Genomic DNA, 18,557 nt, shown 5'->3' with positions numbered 1-18,557 from the left:
CAGAAGAAATATTAGCTATTTATGACCTAATCAGCACATGTGGATTTATAATGAGTGTAGCTTTGTACTGAGGAATCAACCCAGATTTGATTTATTAAGTTTACATATGTCGAAACGCATTAAATAGAGCAATTTAATGAACAATAACATAAAAAATAGTGAAATGTAGCTGGTAGATTAAATAAAAGGGATTAAAAGGTAGATTTTAAGCTCCACCGTTCCAGAGGCCAGGACCATAAGCTCTAGATTCCAAATCCCCAGAATTCTGTGTGGTCACCCAAGGAACAAGTCCAAGCCCAGTGCCCGAGGACCTGAGGCATCTTGAGGCATCTAGAGGGATTCAGGGGTATCCAGAGGGGACGGACGTTAAACACACGTCTGTTAGGGATCTAGGTGCTTGTGCTTCAAGTGAAAATCATCAGTTCATCATCATCATCCGTTTTTACTCAATAGTTGTGTTCCATGCAGTTCTCTTCCCACACCTTCACGTCTGTCATCGTCATGCGTTGTTTGCCTTTCTGTCCAAACACTGGATAATCCACTCGTCTGTATTTGGTCTGCCAGTGAAAGCCACTTGTTGACCTGCGATCGGTTCCAGATGAGTCCGTCCCTCTGTTGTGGTTCGTCCGCTCCTCTCTTGTGACAAAGACATGGGTTATGGATCGAGGAGAAAAATGAAACAGGAGAGCAACAGTGTGTAATGACTCCAAACAAAGATGGTTGATCTCCAGCTTGTAGATCAACTCGAGTTGAGTTCTCCAAAGGGAGATGTGTACTCGTACAGTAACTCATTCTTTCTGCATAAACAACACATTATCATCTTTTTGTTTTTCAGTCATTTAAAGACTTAAACAGTTCCATTCCTGCTCATGTTAGTATTTAACAACAAAAACTTAACTGCGACCAACTTTGATGGTTTTAGGTCAACTCCACTTTTATCTCCTCATTTCGGTTTTAATTTCAAAACATCTCTCAAAGTTCTAAAATGATTTACGTTATGAGGAATGATTGTGTAAAACCATGTGGTATAAAATCAATAAATACAGCGTTAGAATTGGGCTCAAGTTGGAGGACTTTCCTTAAACAACCAGGCTGGAAGCGATCAACTCATGAATTTAATCTTGTAGATCACGTCACGTTATCTGGAAGCTGAGCAGATTGTTAAAGCCTGTTCCTCTGTTCCCCTCCAGCTCCACACTCTGTGCTGGGCGCTCCACCTGAAGCCTTCGTTGGGATGGAGCAGCACGCAGGGGGCACGGAGAACCCCGTCCTCCAGGACAGGGCCAGCCCGGAGGAGCGGGGGGAGAGCCCGGCCTCCAGCGGCCCCCCGCCGTGCAAGCTGAGCCGCCTGGAGGTCAACGGCAGCCCAGCGAACCCACAAGGCCGGCAGAACGGCACGCCGCTGAGACCCCTGGGAGGTGAGGCATGGAGACGAGCTGCAGGGAGACAGAGACTCACACCGGCTTTATCCAGTATTTAACTAAATCTGGAGTCCAGATTAAAACATTAGATATTTAATTCAACCTTATTAAGCCCTTCACTGGTCAAAACATCCACCAACACCCACTAACATCTGGCTCTCGTCGCAGTGGGAATGGATACAATCAGTATTTACTCACGAGTCAGATGTCTGTGATGTAAACTCTGGTTTTTATCGGTTCCGATCAAAGGAGACAGAAGCTTGCACCTCTCGGACACATTTTGAGCCATGAACATTTATGTACTTCCCAGGATGTATGTACCCTACATCCTGGGAACAAGATTCAGTCGGGGAAACATACGGAGAATCAAACTCTACAGGCAAAGGGAGAGGAGACAAACGCCTTTTCAGCAGGTTTACCCGCATTTTACAAATCCTGATGTTGGTGTGAAAGAGGGATTACAAGGTCCTGCAATTTGAGAAACACCAGTAATTAAAAAAATACTTTAAACCTTAAAAGTCCAGATGTTCTGGAAAATGGTAGGAAAATACATATTAACCAAAATACGTCTTATATGACACAGAGGCAGTATCGAGGTCCCACCATTCCTTCTTTAATGGTTTCTTATAGTCACATGTAATCATGACCTTATATAGTACACATCGTCACCACATATTATATAGCTTCATATATATATATATATATATATATATATATATATAAGTGTAGAGTTAAGTGGGAGAGCAAAACCTGAATGTTCCAAAGCCTGGATTCAGTTAGATGTTGAAAATGTTCCTCAGATGTTCGTCCATTTTGACACATGACTGTTACTCTTTCTTTCCTTTTTTTTTTTCACACTCTATCCCAGAAGCCTCTGAGAGCTTTCAATCAGTTCTTCATTCATGTCTGTCCTGTTTAAAAAATATATATCAAGAGTTTCCCGGAGCAAAAGGTGAGACTGTAATTAACAGCCTGAGGAATATTTATCATAAATACTCTGTCTTAAGAGACGAGTGGCAGAGAATGTTTGGAATGATGAGCTGGGGGGGCGTCTAGGTGGAGCAGCAGAAGACAGGAAGTGACGTATAAAAGAGTGAAACACTGCTTTCCCTGTGTTTTCACTTCCTCTTTGTAAAGTCGACTTTAGGATCCCGATGTCCCTCTTGATTTAAAGTCTTTAAACCTCAAATCTCAAATGACAACATGGTTATTTTTAGCGTGAACACACTGCAGTGAATGATGTTAATACACAACCCCCCTGCACACAGGTAACACACACACTGTGTGGGTATGGCATGCAGAGTCTTAAATACCCAACATAGGAAACAGTCATGCACAAATGCCCATTATTCTCTCATGCAGTTGAAAACATCATCATGCATCATCACACAAACATTGTAATAGTACACACACACACACACATACATAGACTGTGCTGAGCTGCCTGCCTCCGCCCTTCCACTGAGCTGATGGCTGATCCTGGGTCTGGTGCTGCTCTGGTTTGGCTCCAGCTGATGTGTCACTAAGCAGGATTGATGGTTTGATAATTAGCAGTTCCTGTGGGACCCAGCAGTGACTGACTGGGTGGGTGTGAAGGGTCCGGGCGTTGAGGAGCTCTTGGTACTTTCCCAACAAGTCTCGTCTACACCAGCGTCTTGTTTGGGATCCAGTTCCACCACCGGAGTTCCCTTCCCAGTACGAGAGGATATAGATATTATATCCAGCAGCGCTTTAAGAGCGGTTCTGGATACGAGGCTTATTCCTTGTGGGTTTTAATGTGTGGTGAAAACACAAATACAGTTGTACAAATCTCACACTGGCAGCGGCCCAGTTTAACCAGTCTTCTTAAACCGCAAAGCAGCTACACTGACACTGTGTCAGTTAAAACTCGGTTCCTGTAGAAATCCCTGACGCGGAGAATCTGTTCTCAGCATGAAAACATGCACGACAGAGAGGACGCTTCAAGATTCCTCCAGAAAAGTTCCTCCCGGCAGATTATGGATAGAATATTAAGTTTGGCTGATAGATAGATTTGGGCGTCTGTCTTTAGAGACTCAAATAGGAACTCATTATATTTCCAAGGTCAAGGGTCAAAGGTCACATGACTGGAAAGTGTATATCTAGACTGAAACGGCACTGGTTGGCGGAGGCAAACAACCACAGGGAGGTAACTCTACTTTTTTAGATGCAGTTTGCACCCAAGAATCTCCAACGTCATGCAATCCATCTAAATAAAGTTATTTGACTTTATTTAAACATATAGTGTCACAACCTCACAGTGTAACATGAACCACATGACCTCCTGCCCACAACACAGACCTGGGAACAGCAGCGACTCAGTGCAGCTCAGTCTTCTTCTCCCGTGCGTCTCAATAAACCTGTTTTCCCTTCCAGGTTTGATGATCCCGGTGTACTGTGTGGTCGAGCACGCAGAGGCGGGATTGGCTGGAGATGGCGAGGGGCGCGGGGACCGCCACGCCGAGTTCGTGCTGGTTCGTAAGGACGTCCTGTTCACGCAGCTGGTGGAGACGGCACTCGTGGCACTCGGATACTCCAACAGCTCGGCCGTACAGGCACGTGGTGAGTAATGTGTATATATATTCAAATCCGTGCATTAGATTTGACTTCCATCTTCTGCAGGTCCTCTCAGTAACTTTAATCCAGGATAAATCACGGTTATTCTGGTGGGCTTCGTGGGTACAGGGTTCTCCAGAGTTTAGGTGATACCAGGGAAGGTATTCTAAAGATGATCCAACATCTATCTGCAGATTCACGATCACTCACCTGGGAGGCATGAAGGTTAAACCCAAGTTTTGTATCCGTGCATCTCAGGCCGACACCAAAACTCTTTTTCTCATCATTTTAAGATCCAAACAAGAGAGAAGACAACATCCAGTCAACCACCAAACAGCCGCCTACACACACACACACACACACACACACACACATACACACACATACACACACAGAGAGAGAGAGAAGGGCAGTTTGACATTCCTGGTGTCCCCATAAACACAGGGCGCTGTAACCAAGTGGCCGACGCCCTGCGACCCCCCCGCCTCTCCCAAATAGCTAGGTTTTGTTCTGAGAAATAAGCCTTTTCTTTTCAAATAAATATTTTTTGGCTGGAGTCGTGCATTTTTTCCCCCAGTGTGGTCACAACCAAAATTATACAGAGTCTCGGCTATTTTCTTCCGCGATTTCAATTGCATCTCATAACTTTGGCTGCACGAGTATTTTTAAGCTCTTAACTGGCACAGGGGGAGTTTTTTTTCTCCTTCTTCAATTAACTCGCACATTAAGGCTAATTAAAAAGAAGACATTTCTTATTTGGTGTGTATGGTTTTCTGAGACTCGGTGAGCTTAAAAAATATATAAGAATTGTAATTTCAGGCCATGTTTAGGGAAACGGTCACTTAAAAATATCCATTTACTGCGTTGGAAGGTTTGCAAAGTGGATCCAAGAAACCAACCAGATCCTGTTCAGTAAGCACACTGAGTTTAATCTCTTAAATAAATGATTCTAAGCATTGTTAAATACACAACCACAGTTTAAAGCACCTGAAGACACCTGTGAATCCCCCGAGTCTCTCCCTGCAGTCACTCAAACTGAACATGAAACAATTGTTAATGTCAAACAGGAGCTCCGGTTGCATTTAGTACGAGAGAACAAAGAAATATATCAATTTGGAGATTTTCTAAAGTTAATTTAGAAAAATCCCTGTAGAGCCGTGTCAGTTATATCCTTACTTCACCTTGACAGTTTGCCTGGCGCTGGCAAATTTCTCCTGTCTCCTCCAAAGCTCTAATGAGATCACTTGTTTGTCACCAGTTTGACTAATTTCAGTTCCAATCCAAAGATCTGAACTGTTGATATATGTGAGATACTCCAGCTTCCTGCCACCATCCAAGAACATGCAGTTATATGATTTCTCACATTCACACCTCAGGTCCATTTCCAGTCTCTGATCAATCTGTCCTCGACGGACACGAGGACAACAAGCAAACTCCACCCAGAAAAAAGTTCATTAATGCATTTCAGGGCAGGAAGAGTTTAAGACGTCGATAACAAGTTGATGACATGACAAAAAGAAAAGAAAACAACCATTTCCAAAGCAAAGGCAGCTGCAGGAGGAAACGTCACAGTGTTTATTCAGCACGCGGACATCAAACCGCCGGTCTCACTCCCGACCCGCTCTCATCTCCCACCATGAGCCGATTCTACATTTCTCCTCTGATTAATCAGCCGGAGAGTCCAAAGAGAGCGAGCCTTTGTTCTTGTGCCCCTATCACCATATCACCCCCATCACGAACACACACACACACACACACACACACACACACACAGAGGACGCAGGCTGCCAGGCAGGCCAGGGCCAGGCAGCGTCTGGGTTTCATTTAGCAGGTCCTAACGCGATTAAGCTTGTTTGGATTTGCACTTGTAGTCACGGTCGTATCAAGGCCAAGGGAATGTTCAGCCCAAGCTCCAAGATCAGGAGAGTTTCACAGACGCTTCCCACAGTACCAGATATACATTGATAGCATGTTTTGTTTGTGTGTTTGTGTGTTTGTGTGTGTGTGTGTGTGTGTGTGTGTGTGTGTGTGTGTGTGTGTGTGTGTGTGTGTGTGTGTGTGTGTGTGTGTGTGTGTGTGTGTGTGTGTGTGTGTGTGTGTGTGTGTGTGTGTGTGTGTGTGTGTGTGTGTGTGTGTGTGTGTGTGTGTGTTCTCCAGGCATCATTAAAGTGGGCCGGTGGAAGCCGATGCCCATCCACTACCTAACAGACGCACCAGAGGCAACAGTGGCCGACATGCTCCTGGATGTTTACCACATGGTCACACTGCGGATCCTCCTGCACAGGTCAGCTGAGTGTGTCTGTGTGTGTCTGTTTGTGTTTGTATCAGTATAGAGTGATATGACAATTAAAGCAGGTTGCTGGTTCAATAGAAACAATCTTTTCCTCTGTGCAGCTTTGCCCGACTGGAGGAGCTGCCGTCGGAGCAGTGGACTCACGCCACGGTGAGGAACGCCCTCAAAGAGCTGCTCAGAGAGAGCAACCAGAGCGCTCTGGCCAAGGAGTGCCCCCTCTCCCAGGTAACTGCTCACTGGCACTAATCTGATATCTACAAACCAGCACTTCCTAGTAATTCCTAAGTTAGTGCTGGTGACTGAAGGTGAGCAGGCCTCTTCCATCAGGGCCCTGAGACTCTGGAGAACTTTGCCTCCGCAGATTAGACCTGACAGAACTTAATATGTTTATATCAGTCAATCAGTTAATTGATTTTGATTATTGACTTGACAATATCCTGAATATTATTATTGCTTATTACTTTATTTGTATTATTCCATAAGTGTAAAAGGAGAGAGATGGTCTTCCTTTCCTGAAGCTACACACACACACACACACACACACACACACAGTTAAAATAATTTTCTATAAACATATGTGGTTTCATCATCAGTTACCCACACTTATGAAATGTGTAATCTGTCTCTTTCTCTCTCTCTCTCTCTCTCTCTCTCTCACACACACACAATTACAAATATTGATACCCTCCCATGGGAAAGGACGCAAATACACACACACCTCAATTACCCCTCTGACACACACCCTGCAGTCATTAGAGAAGAGAGTGTGTCATTTGGACATGTGATTTATGCTCAGGATTTAGTCATGATATAATTAGTGATTAGGGGAAGCGTGTGGGTGGTTGTGTGTTCTCACGCTGACTCATGTGAGTTTTAATCCTCTGCTTTTCCCATGTGGAGCGTTCGATGCTCACTTGGTTTGTGCGTCTCCTGAACAAGTGACCACAGGGCATGCTGGGAAACGGGCAGAGGAGTGGAGCCACTTCCAACTCTGCAGCACATCTCCAGCTCCGACTTTTAATTTCCAGATCCTCCTCTTCTTCTCCTCAATCCTCACTCTCTCCTGTCTGTCTCTCTCTCTCTCTCTCTCTCTCTCTCTCTCCGTCAGAGTATGATCTCGGCGATCGTGAACAGCTCCTACTATGCCAACGTCTCCACCTCCAAATGCCAGGAGTTCGGACGCTGGTATAAGAAGTACAAACGCATCAAAGGTAACTCCCGTGATAAAAGGCCTTTGCACGTCGCCACGATTAAACAAATTATAAGGATACAAATATCTCAGCATCTCAGGAAACGGACAGATGGAGTAAACATCAAGCAACGATGATCTGGTGCTTTTCATAAATAAAAAGAACAGGAGATTAAATACCTGGTTAAGTTTGGTTCCTACGACAGAGTTGTAGTAAAACCTTCAGCTGAGCATAAATCTATAAAATCTTTTGTCTCTTAGGTTTTGGTTTATATACGATCACGACTTTTCACAGTAATATGATTCTTTGTGTGCACTTATTAAGCACACTTGGTCTTTTTTCAGTGTGTAGGTTTGTGGTGTTCACTAAGCGTCCTGCTCCTGACACTGGATTCGCCTCATGTTGCTTTAACAACCCAGAGACTGTCACAGCTCTTTTCAAACCGTCACCGGGTGCTAATCACAACTCGGGTTAATACGGCTCACCTGCCTCGCTGCTTTTATGTTTTTCAGATTTTGTCGTTTTCAAAATGCAAACAAAGTTTTTCCATTCTTCTGCCCCCCCCCCTCCCCCCCGTCAGCCTGTATGTGTCCAATCTGCAGCATGAGATGTCTGCCGGTGACAGCTCTCAGTAGGAAGGAGCTGTCACATGGTTCACATTAATGTCACCCTTAATACACATGACAAAACTAAATGCTCTCAACTCCTAATGGAAAACAGCAGCAGCCACCCCCAACACACACACACACACACACACACACACACACACACACCCAGGAATAAGAGCTCGTCTTACACTTACTCCACACACACACACACACACACACACACACACACTCAGGGAAGGTAAAAATCTGAAGCCCTGCCAAACCTCACTCCAACTTTTATTCCCTTAATAACCGAAAATGTGACTCTCAACCAAACCCAGTAGAAGCTTAATAGGAAGCAGATTTATGTGGGGAAGAGCGAGGAGGCCGTTAAAATCCAGAACAGAGACGCCTGAGTTCAGTGCAGCGACGAGGAGGAAACATTCTTCACTTATTTGATAAACCGATCTGCAGAACTCGGTGAAAATGGACGCTGTGGTGATAAGGTCATCCCTCGGACGTCTTCACCAGCCGATTGTGATTCTCTAAAGCAAGTGGTTCCCAATCCAGGGCCCGGGACCCCCCAGGCGGCCGCGAGTCTCGCTCGCTCCATTTCTGCAAACCTGCACCCGCAAAACAAATCCTTGCGGCTGTCTGGGAATCATTTAAACAGATTTATATGTTTAAAAATACTGGACAAATATTTAGTTCTCACCTGGTGTCGCAAGAGGATTTCCAGAAATCTAATAAAAGGTTAAAAAAAATGTGAAATAAAAGTCTGAATGGAGCAGATAAAATAACATGTTCAAAAATATGAATTTGTGGCACAGAGGGAAATCTTTGCTCTAACAAATGAGAGAGAAACTATATGTGATTATATTTGCACAGAATGGGTGTTTACACATATTCCTGAAGGAGTAACTCACGTCTCATTTGTCCTCTCAGGTGAATACTTTGAGAAGATGTGGTCAGCACAGGACAAGTCGGACATTAAAGGTACCTTCAACTTTATTTCACTAAACTGTTCCTACCAGCTCCGTGTTGATGGCGTTTCTTTGGAAAGACGAGATTCAAGATCTTTTTTCTGCAGTGGAATAGATACGTCATGTCTAATTGTTCCTGTTGTGTGTGAAGGCAGCTGAGCCCTTCTGCGTTATTCATATGTAAAAGATAACCTCTGTAATCTAATAATAACAAACTGTGTGTGTTTGTGTTGACGCAGTGGAGAGGGATTTTGACCTGAGCATCATCAGCCAGCGTCCTCCCTCCCTCTTACCCTCCTCCGCCCATCTGAGCACCACCAGTGGCCCGGGAGCTCATCCCATCAAGTCTGCCCATGGCGAAGCTCAGCCCCCCACCCAGCCTCACTGTCTGCCCCATCCCGCCAGTCAACACCACCCCGGTCCTCAGATGCGTCCCCAAGCTCCACCGCTCATGGGCCACAGCGGCCTCATGTCCCCCCACCTCGTCCGTCAACAGCTCGCCATGGCCCACCTCATCAACCAGCAGCTGGCCGTCAGCCGCCTGCTGGCCCACCAGCACCCTCAGGGAGTCAACCAGCAGTTTCTCAACCACCCGCCCATCCCAAGGGCCTGCAAGGGCCCCGGGGCCGGGACTGAGCCCGGACTCAACTGCTCAGGGGCCGAAGTGTCCCCGGACATCTACCAGCATGTCAGGAATGAGCTGAAGAGGGCCAGCATCTCGCAAGCGGTGTTTGCTCGGGTAGCTTTCAACCGCACACAGGTAAACTGAACTCAGATGATGTCACCGTTCACCAGAGATCACACAATGGAGTTCAACACTTAGAACATAACGGGCTGTGTGTGTGTGTGTGTGTGTGTGTGTGTGTGTGTGTGTGTGTGTGTGTGTGTGTGTGTGTGTGTGTGTGTGTGTGTGTGTGTGTGTGTGTGTGTGTGTGTGTGTGTGTGTGTGTGTGTGTGTGTGTGTGTGTGTGTGTGTGTGTGTGTGTGTGTGTGTGTTGCTGCAGGGCTTGCTGTCGGAGATCCTTCGTAAGGAGGAGGATCCTCGCTCTGCGTCTCAGTCGCTGCTCGTCAACCTGAAGGCCATGCAGAACTTCCTCAACCTGCCCGAGGGCGAGCGGGACCGCATCTACCAGGAGGAGAGAGAGAGAAGCACCAACAGCAACCACAACCACCCCACCAACCACATCCCCACCAGCAACACACACAGACTCACACAGGTACGCACACCGATTCGACGTAACAATGTGGAATGAATGCAATATTATCTACTTTGGTTTTGTTTAACCAGGATTTAAAACCACTTGTGTGTACCTGTGTGTAGTCAAAGTGCAGTGTGTCCGTCGCTGAGCTGCCGCTGAAGCTCGACTCGCTGGTGAACATCTCGTCTGGGATCTATGACGAGATCCAGCAGGAGATGAAGAGGGCCAAGGTCTCCCAGGCTCTGTTCGCCAAGGTGGCCGCCAATAAAAGTCAGGTCGGTAAAAACGAACCAAAGTTTTTTAAATATGCACGCCTTAATTTTAAAAACTTACTTTCAAGAAATGTGCTTTTATGTGGTGAAAAGTTTAAGAGTAAAGCTGCTCAAGATGAGGAGGTTTCAGCCTGATCTTCATCACAACATGTCATATATTTGTTTATTTGTTCAGGGTCTTACTAACAAGTTAAATAGTGTTTTAAATGTTCACTCACACAAACATCCTGTCATACATGCACACAGCTCCTCGCTGAGTTCATGATGTTTGAAGGAGCTGATGAGGGTGTAACAGGGAGGTGTGTGACTGCGTGTGTGGGCGTGCGGAGTATCTGATTACCCGCCGTGGCATACCATCATGTCTCCGTACTCATAAACAACGTGGATGATCGAGGGCGAGATCAAAGCAGGGTGTGCACTGTATCGAGGGGGGGAGGCAGCAGAGGGCGAGGAGGAAGATAGTCTACAGACCAGTTTGAAACGTTATCCACCAAATCTCAGTGAACGTGTTCCCAACATGGAGAGAGGGAAGTTTGAGAGAAAGTGTAAGAGAGTCGCTGACACGATAGAACGGGGAAATGGAGCGAGGGATGAGGGAGGAACAGAAGGATGCGAGGAGGAGGAAGAGAGGAACAAGATGATGGGAGGGATGATCACATTATTACCATTAATTTCCAGGCTGAAGGCTGCGCATAAACAACAGCTGGTGGCAGATCCTGGGTCAGCCTAGCAGATATAATCCAATCTTCACACACACACAGACTCTCACTGTTCCCCTCAGACTTGTTCTTTTCTTCTTCCTCTCTCCAGGAACAACTTTTCTTCAGCCCTGTCGTATTCTGCAAAAATTTAAAAGCATGTTTATTTAAAAATTGGCAGTAAACAGTTGTGTTTGCGACTCACCTCTGACGGTTCGAGTTGCAAACACTCGGGTCGGGCCGTTCCTTTGTTAGTCCGGCCAACGTTTTGTTCCAGACCAACAAAAACCGCCAGGTCATGTATCATCATCATAGAAGTTTCCAGAGGATATGACTTTTTTCCCCCCAAATGACCACAGACCTTGAAATAGTCTATTTATTATGATTACAAGCAGATGTACAAGTGTATTTATTTGGGGAAATACATTTGTCACTGCAGCCATATCGTAAGAGATAACGTCAAAGTACAGGAACTAGGAATATACAGAAAACTACTGAAATCAAATCAGTTCATCTCTGAAGTAACAATTCCCAAAATAGCAAAAAAAAAGGTCATGGTGACGTTAATCTTTGACATTTGACGACCACATGTCTTAATCCTTGAGTCCAATTTAACGTTTGTGCAAAATTTCAAGAAATTCCCAACATGTGTCGTTCAGATCTCATGTAAACAAGAACAGAGGCACAATATAAAAATATGCATCTGGCAACCCTGACAAAAAGTCTGAAAATAACAACAAAACAAAGTTGTTAAGTTCAGCGTCACTAATGTATTTTGTCACACTCCTGCAGAGGAACCCAGCCCACATGGATTCATAAACCACCAGAGCTCCTGCTGTGATGCTGAAACGTTTTTATAGACCTTATAGGTCATAATCTTTTTCATGTTACATTAAATCTGTCCCATAAAATCTGCTACAAAAAAAGATTCCTCACAATTGGGAGTAATCATCCGCTCAGAGGAACTCGACAGAAAGAATTGTACTAAAAAAGTCAAGCTGATAAATCTTCATATAATGAGAAACCAAACATGAAGTGGAGTTAAATCACAGACCAATCACAGCCTGTTCTCCTCAGGGAGATCATTACTGACCTGGTTCAGCACAACATGCTAGTTCACTGGAGTGGAGCTCACACATCTTTGACTCCCGGCTCAATTCGGCTTCGCTTGTTTTTCATGAAACAACGTGTTTGCAATTTTGGTTTCTACCAAACATGAAGAAACAGTCTTTATTTATACTCTGAACAATTTCCAGAGAATTTCGAGTGTCAGGATTTTTTTAATTACCCAGTAACTTGCTTTCATGAAAGAGGAATCAGTCGTACAAAATAGAAAGATTGTTTTGCCTCCGATCCGGCAGCAAGCAAAGGCCCCGGAGGTGGAATGTCTCCTGGTTGTCCGTCCGTCTGTCCTCATTCGTTTTGAACTTGATCTCTCAGGGACAACTTGAGGGAATTTGTTCTAATGTTGACCAGTTGTGACTTGGACTTGAAGATGAACTGATTAGATTTCAGTGGTCAAAGATCAAAAGGCCCAGTGACCTCACACGAGTCTTGTGGTGGAAGTACACAGCAGATCTAGAAATGGACAAATGTAGAATTACAGTAACTAGAAGTGCAGCATGCAGTGATTAGTTATCTGACTAATCCAGGGGTGTCTATGCAAACTGACCTTTCTACTGAGCCACGGTTCAGGGAATCTATTTTAAAGGTAGGTCATCTATACTAATGGTTACTGGTTGGGGACCTTATGATTGTGCCATATCCTCACAGTGACATATGGGCAAAGGTCCTTGAAACAGGAAAAGCCCTGTAAAGGTGTGAGTTAGAAGAACTTGCTGCTAAGGCTGACCCCAGTCTCTGGTTCCAGGGTTGGCTCTGCGAGCTGCTACGGTGGAAGGAAAGCCCGAGCCCCGATAACCGCACGCTGTGGGAGAACCTGTGCACCATCCGGAGGTTCCTGGCGTTATCGCCGACCGACCGGGACCAGGTCTACGAGGAGGAGTCGAGGCAGCAGCACAGCGAGAGGCTCCAGACCGTCCTCCACATCCCGGACCAGCAGGTACACACAGGAGAGCGTCCCATTTACCAGCAGGCTTGTTTGTCTTCCCAATGGTCTTCACGGATCATTGTCATAGTTTGTATTCGCAAAACATCAGGGCACATCTGTGTTTATTTAGTTAAAAACTCAAAGATCAACTTTTTCTAAAAATACACAACCGCTCTCCACCGCAGTACAAGCAAAGGACGCAAATCAAAACTGTTTTTACACGAGCGAGACAAATGTGAGAACCAGCGTGTGCTCGCTCGGAGAAGTTCCCTCTGACTGGTCCCACCACCTGCTCCTCTCAGCGGCCTCCTCTTTGTCATCTTTGTGTCCCATAAGTCATTGGAAATAGAAGTGGTAAATGACCAGCCCACACATTTCCTGTTAAACACTCCTCCATCCCACCCTCTCCTTGCAGACCAACATGCTCTGCAGTCTGGGCCTAACCTCAATATTATTCAGAACACAGCCTGTAATTATTGAAGCAGAGAAAAAGGAATTGCCATTATCTTTATTTAGGTCCTTTAATTTTGATGGGCCACAGATTTACAGTGTTGGATTCCTGTGTTTGGGTGTGCTGGCCCGCCCCGCCCTGTTAATAGGCCCGAGCAGTATGGTCGCCTGTGTGATGGATCTGGGGGGGGGGGGGGGGGGGGGGGGTGCACGTTGGCCGGTTAATCACACTTCCTCTTGTTCGACTTTTCCTTTATCTCAATGTGCAGAGGAGCAGTGAGAGAGCGCTGGTTCACATATAAATCATACAGTAATTATTTGATATAAAAGATGTCTGGAAATGAGCAGTGTTTATAAAAGGGGATACATAAATTAATATGTATATAATTGTATGGAAATCTAATTAATATACTAATTACAAATGCATGCATAGTACGTATTTACATATATGATATAAAGCATTTTAAATGTGTATAAGATATATGTTGTACTTAATGTATGTTTTCCTAAGACATGTAAACAAACATTAATTATAATAAATGTATATCATTGCATTGTAATTATTACCATACACTGTTAATATTGCAGTTATGATATTGAGAAGTCACATGACTTGATAATAGATCGAATATTTGATCCTTACACTTTCCTGTTTGTGGCACAATGGCTACAAAACCAAGTGGTGGTGAAAAGAAAGATGGCTGCTGTGTCTTTATAGTTATTTTCCACTTCAAACTCATTTGTAGATTTGTTTTTTGTATGATGTATATTTTCGGTGCCATGAGTGCGCCCCCTATCTTTGCATGACTTCATCACAACACCGTCGGAGAACTTGTTTCTATACGTCCAATCAAATCCGGTTTAAAGCAGTAAGAGTTTGGGACAGAGACTAGAACATTAGAGCTAAAGTCCCTCGCCTGCTTTCTGCATGACTGCATGCTCTTCATCAGCCTTTGGAATTTGCATGGAGATGAAGACAGGGACATTTGAGTAAGAGCTCTAGAAAAATAGTAAGTTGTCCTCATTTGTTTTTTATCAATCTACTGTTCCCATTGTGATCAGTGAAATTTGACGTGAATATTTGATTTATTTTTAAAACAGGCACTCCACAGACAGCCCCTGCCCCCCCTCACATCCCTGTCTCCTGTCCATGAAGACCCGCAGCCCGTTCCAATGCCGGTGTTGCACGTCTCAGAAGACGGGTCCCAGCGTGGGATGAGCCCCGGGGGACCAAAGAAAGCCAGATCCCGGACACGCATCTCCCTGGAGGCCCTGGGGATCCTGCAGAGCTTCATCGGAGATGTGGGCCTCTACCCCGACCAGGAGGCCATCCACACCCTGTCAGCCCAGCTGGACCTACCCAAACACACCATCGTCAAGTTCTTCCAGAACCAACGCTACAACGTCAAGCACCACAACCCGGCCCGGGAGTCCGTCCCCGAGGAGGACGACAGGGACAGCTTGAGTCCCAGTGAGAGAGGCGCCGGAGCGGGGGAGAGCCGAGGGGAGGAGGGCTTCTCTGCCTCTGAGGAGTCCAGTGAGGATGGGAGAGGATCAGTGGAGGTGTTCAGAACAGAGGGAGGAGACAAAGGAGAGGAGAGAGAGGTGGGGATGGAGAAGGAGGAAGGGGACGATGGGAAAGCCTCTGTTCAGGTGACATCCTCCCTGTCCCCTTACAGCAGCCTGGACAGCCCCCCCTCTGCAGAGCAGCAGAGATAACGGCAGAGAGACGAGCAGAGACACAACTGTGAAGAGCACACACAGACAATCTGTGAACACACACATCCGTCACATTTACCTGAGCTGATAATCAGAGCTCGATAATATCTGAACAACTGTGGGAACTGGGAACTGGTCACAAGGTACAAACACTACCTTCAGGTTCCACCAGTCTTGATGCTGTGTGCCGGTGGTATTTCTGGATCCTTTTTAAAAGCCATATTTCCGCCTCTGTTTTCAGTTTTCCAGTGAGGATGGAAAAAGCATTAGATCATCACTACATTTTCCAGAGTACACATGGTGACACTGAAATCTCAGAGGCCCTCTGTAGTTCATACACTTCTCCTGCAGCTCCCTCTATAACTAAATGCACACTGTGTATTTAGTTTAAAAGGACTTAAAGATACGGTTAATACAGATTTCTGCAGGAGAAGTTTCCATAATTAGTTTCTTTCTTTAAGGGCGACAAAGTTAAAGTTTATTTCTTTATTATTTGTAGAGGTTCAGGGAGAACACAGAGGGTAATTGTTTACAGAGGAAGATTATTCCGCATATCAACCAGACTCCATTAGGAAACATCTGAATTAGACATGTTCTCACCAGGAGAACTGCATCAGGAACCATAAACACTGTACGTGCTTCACTCTCTGACTGGTCCAGGATCATTCAAGTAAAAGTTTGACCTTAATGAGAAATAAACACTTGGATTTGTTTCTGCACATCCTGTATAACAGGAAAATCTTCTGAAACTGGTCTCATATTAGAAACAATTCAGACCTGTATACGAATCTAACATCTATAAATGAGCCTTCAGTGGTGGAATCACTCAGCTCATTTCTTACAGACTTATGTGAAGGTCTGTGAACTTTGGAAAATGCTGGAAAATAACACTAGAACATCCACAAGTATTTCTGTTCGACTTATATTTTTAGTAATATATAATTTATCGTCTGTGTCCTTTTTAAGCAGCTCTTGCATTAACTGAGCTGAGTGGGACACTTGAGTCTCTACTGACAAATCTGTCCCATCCCATCCTCACTTTCATATTTATTACCAACTTTGTGTTATTAAAGTCAAAGTATTATTGTTGATTCCATAGTTTTGCTATGATTCTGTTTGATGTGACTTTGTTAATGTGACAGGAGAAGAAGTTTGAGCTCAGTGTTACACGGTTTACGTTTAAACTTACTTTTTTTTTTTTTTTTTACAGTTTCAATATCATGTAAATGTTGACAATCCACCTGCAAGAGGGAATCTGTGGTGGTGTGTGTGGGAAGCAGCCACTGTCCCACTGTTGTATTCTGTGCCACAAAGGAAGAGAGGGTATGAAAATGGAGGATTGAGTTTGACAATCACCTCTGTCCTGGACGGGGGGGGGGTCTCATTTGTTCCACTTTGATGGTTAACCATTGTTTGTTTGATTCAGGACGTGAACATTTGATAAAAACTTTTCCAAAAATATATTCTGTGTGGAGACTTTGACCTTTTTGGCCTTTTTTTGTTTTAATCTTCAGAAAGCCAGTAACCGTGTGTCTCACATGTGAAGTCAGAGGAAGTGATCGACCCATGAAGTCACACCTTCTACTGTTTCCTGTTTTACTTGTCATGTCTGCACTCTGGGGGGGGGGTCATATAAATCTATAAACACCCCTTTAATTCAATCAAGCTGCTCCAAAGCTTACACACTCGTAGATAAGGGGCTTCATTCTTTTTTCCATCAAGATCCATGAATTAATCCAAGAGAGAATATTTCAAAAGTCTTACAATCTTAAATAAGCTGTCACCTGTTCTTCTTTGACCCAAATCACATCCTTCCAACAAGTTGTGTGAGAGCTCTTGTTATTAAAGAAACAAACAGGGATGAAAACAGAGCCTCCTCGTCTCGTAACTCGAGGTGAGATCAGATCCCAAGTGATCACTTCACAACGTTTTTCATTAGCAGCTGTGAACCGGCCCTAAATGCTCCTCAAGTAAATCCTTGTGATTCTTCTGCTGATCCCTGGTCCTCACACACCTCAGTTCCAACCACAGACACCATGAAGAGAACAAATGCAAAGTTCACAGTCTTCGCCAAGCGAACCACAGACGTATGAATATAAAAAGAGCAGCTGTAAAAATGCAAACACCAAGTGTAGAGTACAATTAGATGGGTGGGGGTCTTTTTAAACCCCTTATTGAAAACACAGTGACTCCAGAGCACCAAGACAATAATAGGACACAAATAAATAAATTATAAACGCTGCTTTGTGATGTCCCTGTAGGAAAATATGCGAATTTTTGAAAACTAAACTTTCTATTTACCAGAGAATCTTGATAAAGTTGATCACTTCCAACCCACCCAGTGCAGTGTGGTTGACTCACATCAATTACACACTGGAGACAGTAATTGGATCTGCTGCTAATCGTGCAGAGATCTGTTTCGATTTGTCCTCTTCGCTCTGGGAATCATTAGAAAGCGATTCATTTACGAGTCGTGCTAACTGCGCGTCGTTCCCTCGCTCGCCCGAGCACCTGATAACAATTTGAATGATCCCGATGTAACTGCTGCCATGTGGGGGGGGGGGGGGGGGGGGCGAGTGTGTCTCCGCTTGTTCTGAAGCTCCAACCGCCCCTGTGCTACACTGCTCTGGTCTGAGTGAACACGTCAAAAACAAAGTTTGCATCAGACACACAAACTGAGACTTTTTATTTCAATTAGAATCCAGGATGTCGGGGGGAACCGTGCAAATGAAAGTTCTCTTTCTCAAAATCGAGTTCTTTTAGGGGAAGTTACAGCTGACGTGTGTGTTTCATGTGTGTGTTTAAAGTGTGATGAAAACTAATTGGAGTTAACTCGCATCTAATATTACAACTGCATCAGTGAGTGTCGGCACGGTCCACCGGATTCCTGCTCACACAGCTGGCTATTAGAGCCGAATGGCAGGCTGATACAGGGCCATTAGAGGTGTGTGTGTGTGTGTGTGTGTGTGCTGTTGTGGGAGAGGGACGCAGGTGCTCCATGGGCCAATATTACCCAGGATGCTCTGGGTAGGGGCATGGGGGTTAAGGGGGGTAGGAGGCTCTCTGCGGAGCTCGCAAACACACCTGTGATCTCCTGCTAGCGTGCACACACACACACACA

The 18,557-nt window shown here is 45.0% G+C and overlaps 1 protein-coding gene across 1 annotated transcript; it reads left to right on the top strand.

Annotated features, from left to right (window-relative positions):
• The first annotated feature begins 1,198 nt into the window (after window positions 1-1,198).
• LOC133933218 (DNA-binding protein SATB2-like) lies at window positions 1,199-16,862 on the top strand. Its single transcript, XM_062380165.1, has 11 exons — window positions 1,199-1,418; window positions 3,816-4,001; window positions 6,153-6,279; window positions 6,390-6,513; window positions 7,397-7,499; window positions 9,011-9,061; window positions 9,288-9,808; window positions 10,053-10,265; window positions 10,370-10,522; window positions 13,088-13,279; window positions 14,819-16,862. The coding sequence occupies exons 1-11, from the start codon at window positions 1,235-1,237 to the stop codon at window positions 15,434-15,436; spliced, it is 2,472 nt and encodes an 823-aa protein (XP_062236149.1). The 5' UTR covers window positions 1,199-1,234; the 3' UTR covers window positions 15,437-16,862.
• The last annotated feature ends 1,695 nt before the right edge of the window (window positions 16,863-18,557 follow it).

Source organism: Platichthys flesus, chromosome 22 (genome assembly GCF_949316205.1).
Source record: "Platichthys flesus chromosome 22, fPlaFle2.1, whole genome shotgun sequence".
NCBI lineage: Eukaryota > Metazoa > Chordata > Actinopteri > Pleuronectiformes > Pleuronectidae > Platichthys > Platichthys flesus.
The sequence above is the reverse complement of the archived record's forward strand: the minus strand, read 5'-3'. Positions and strand labels throughout refer to the sequence as shown.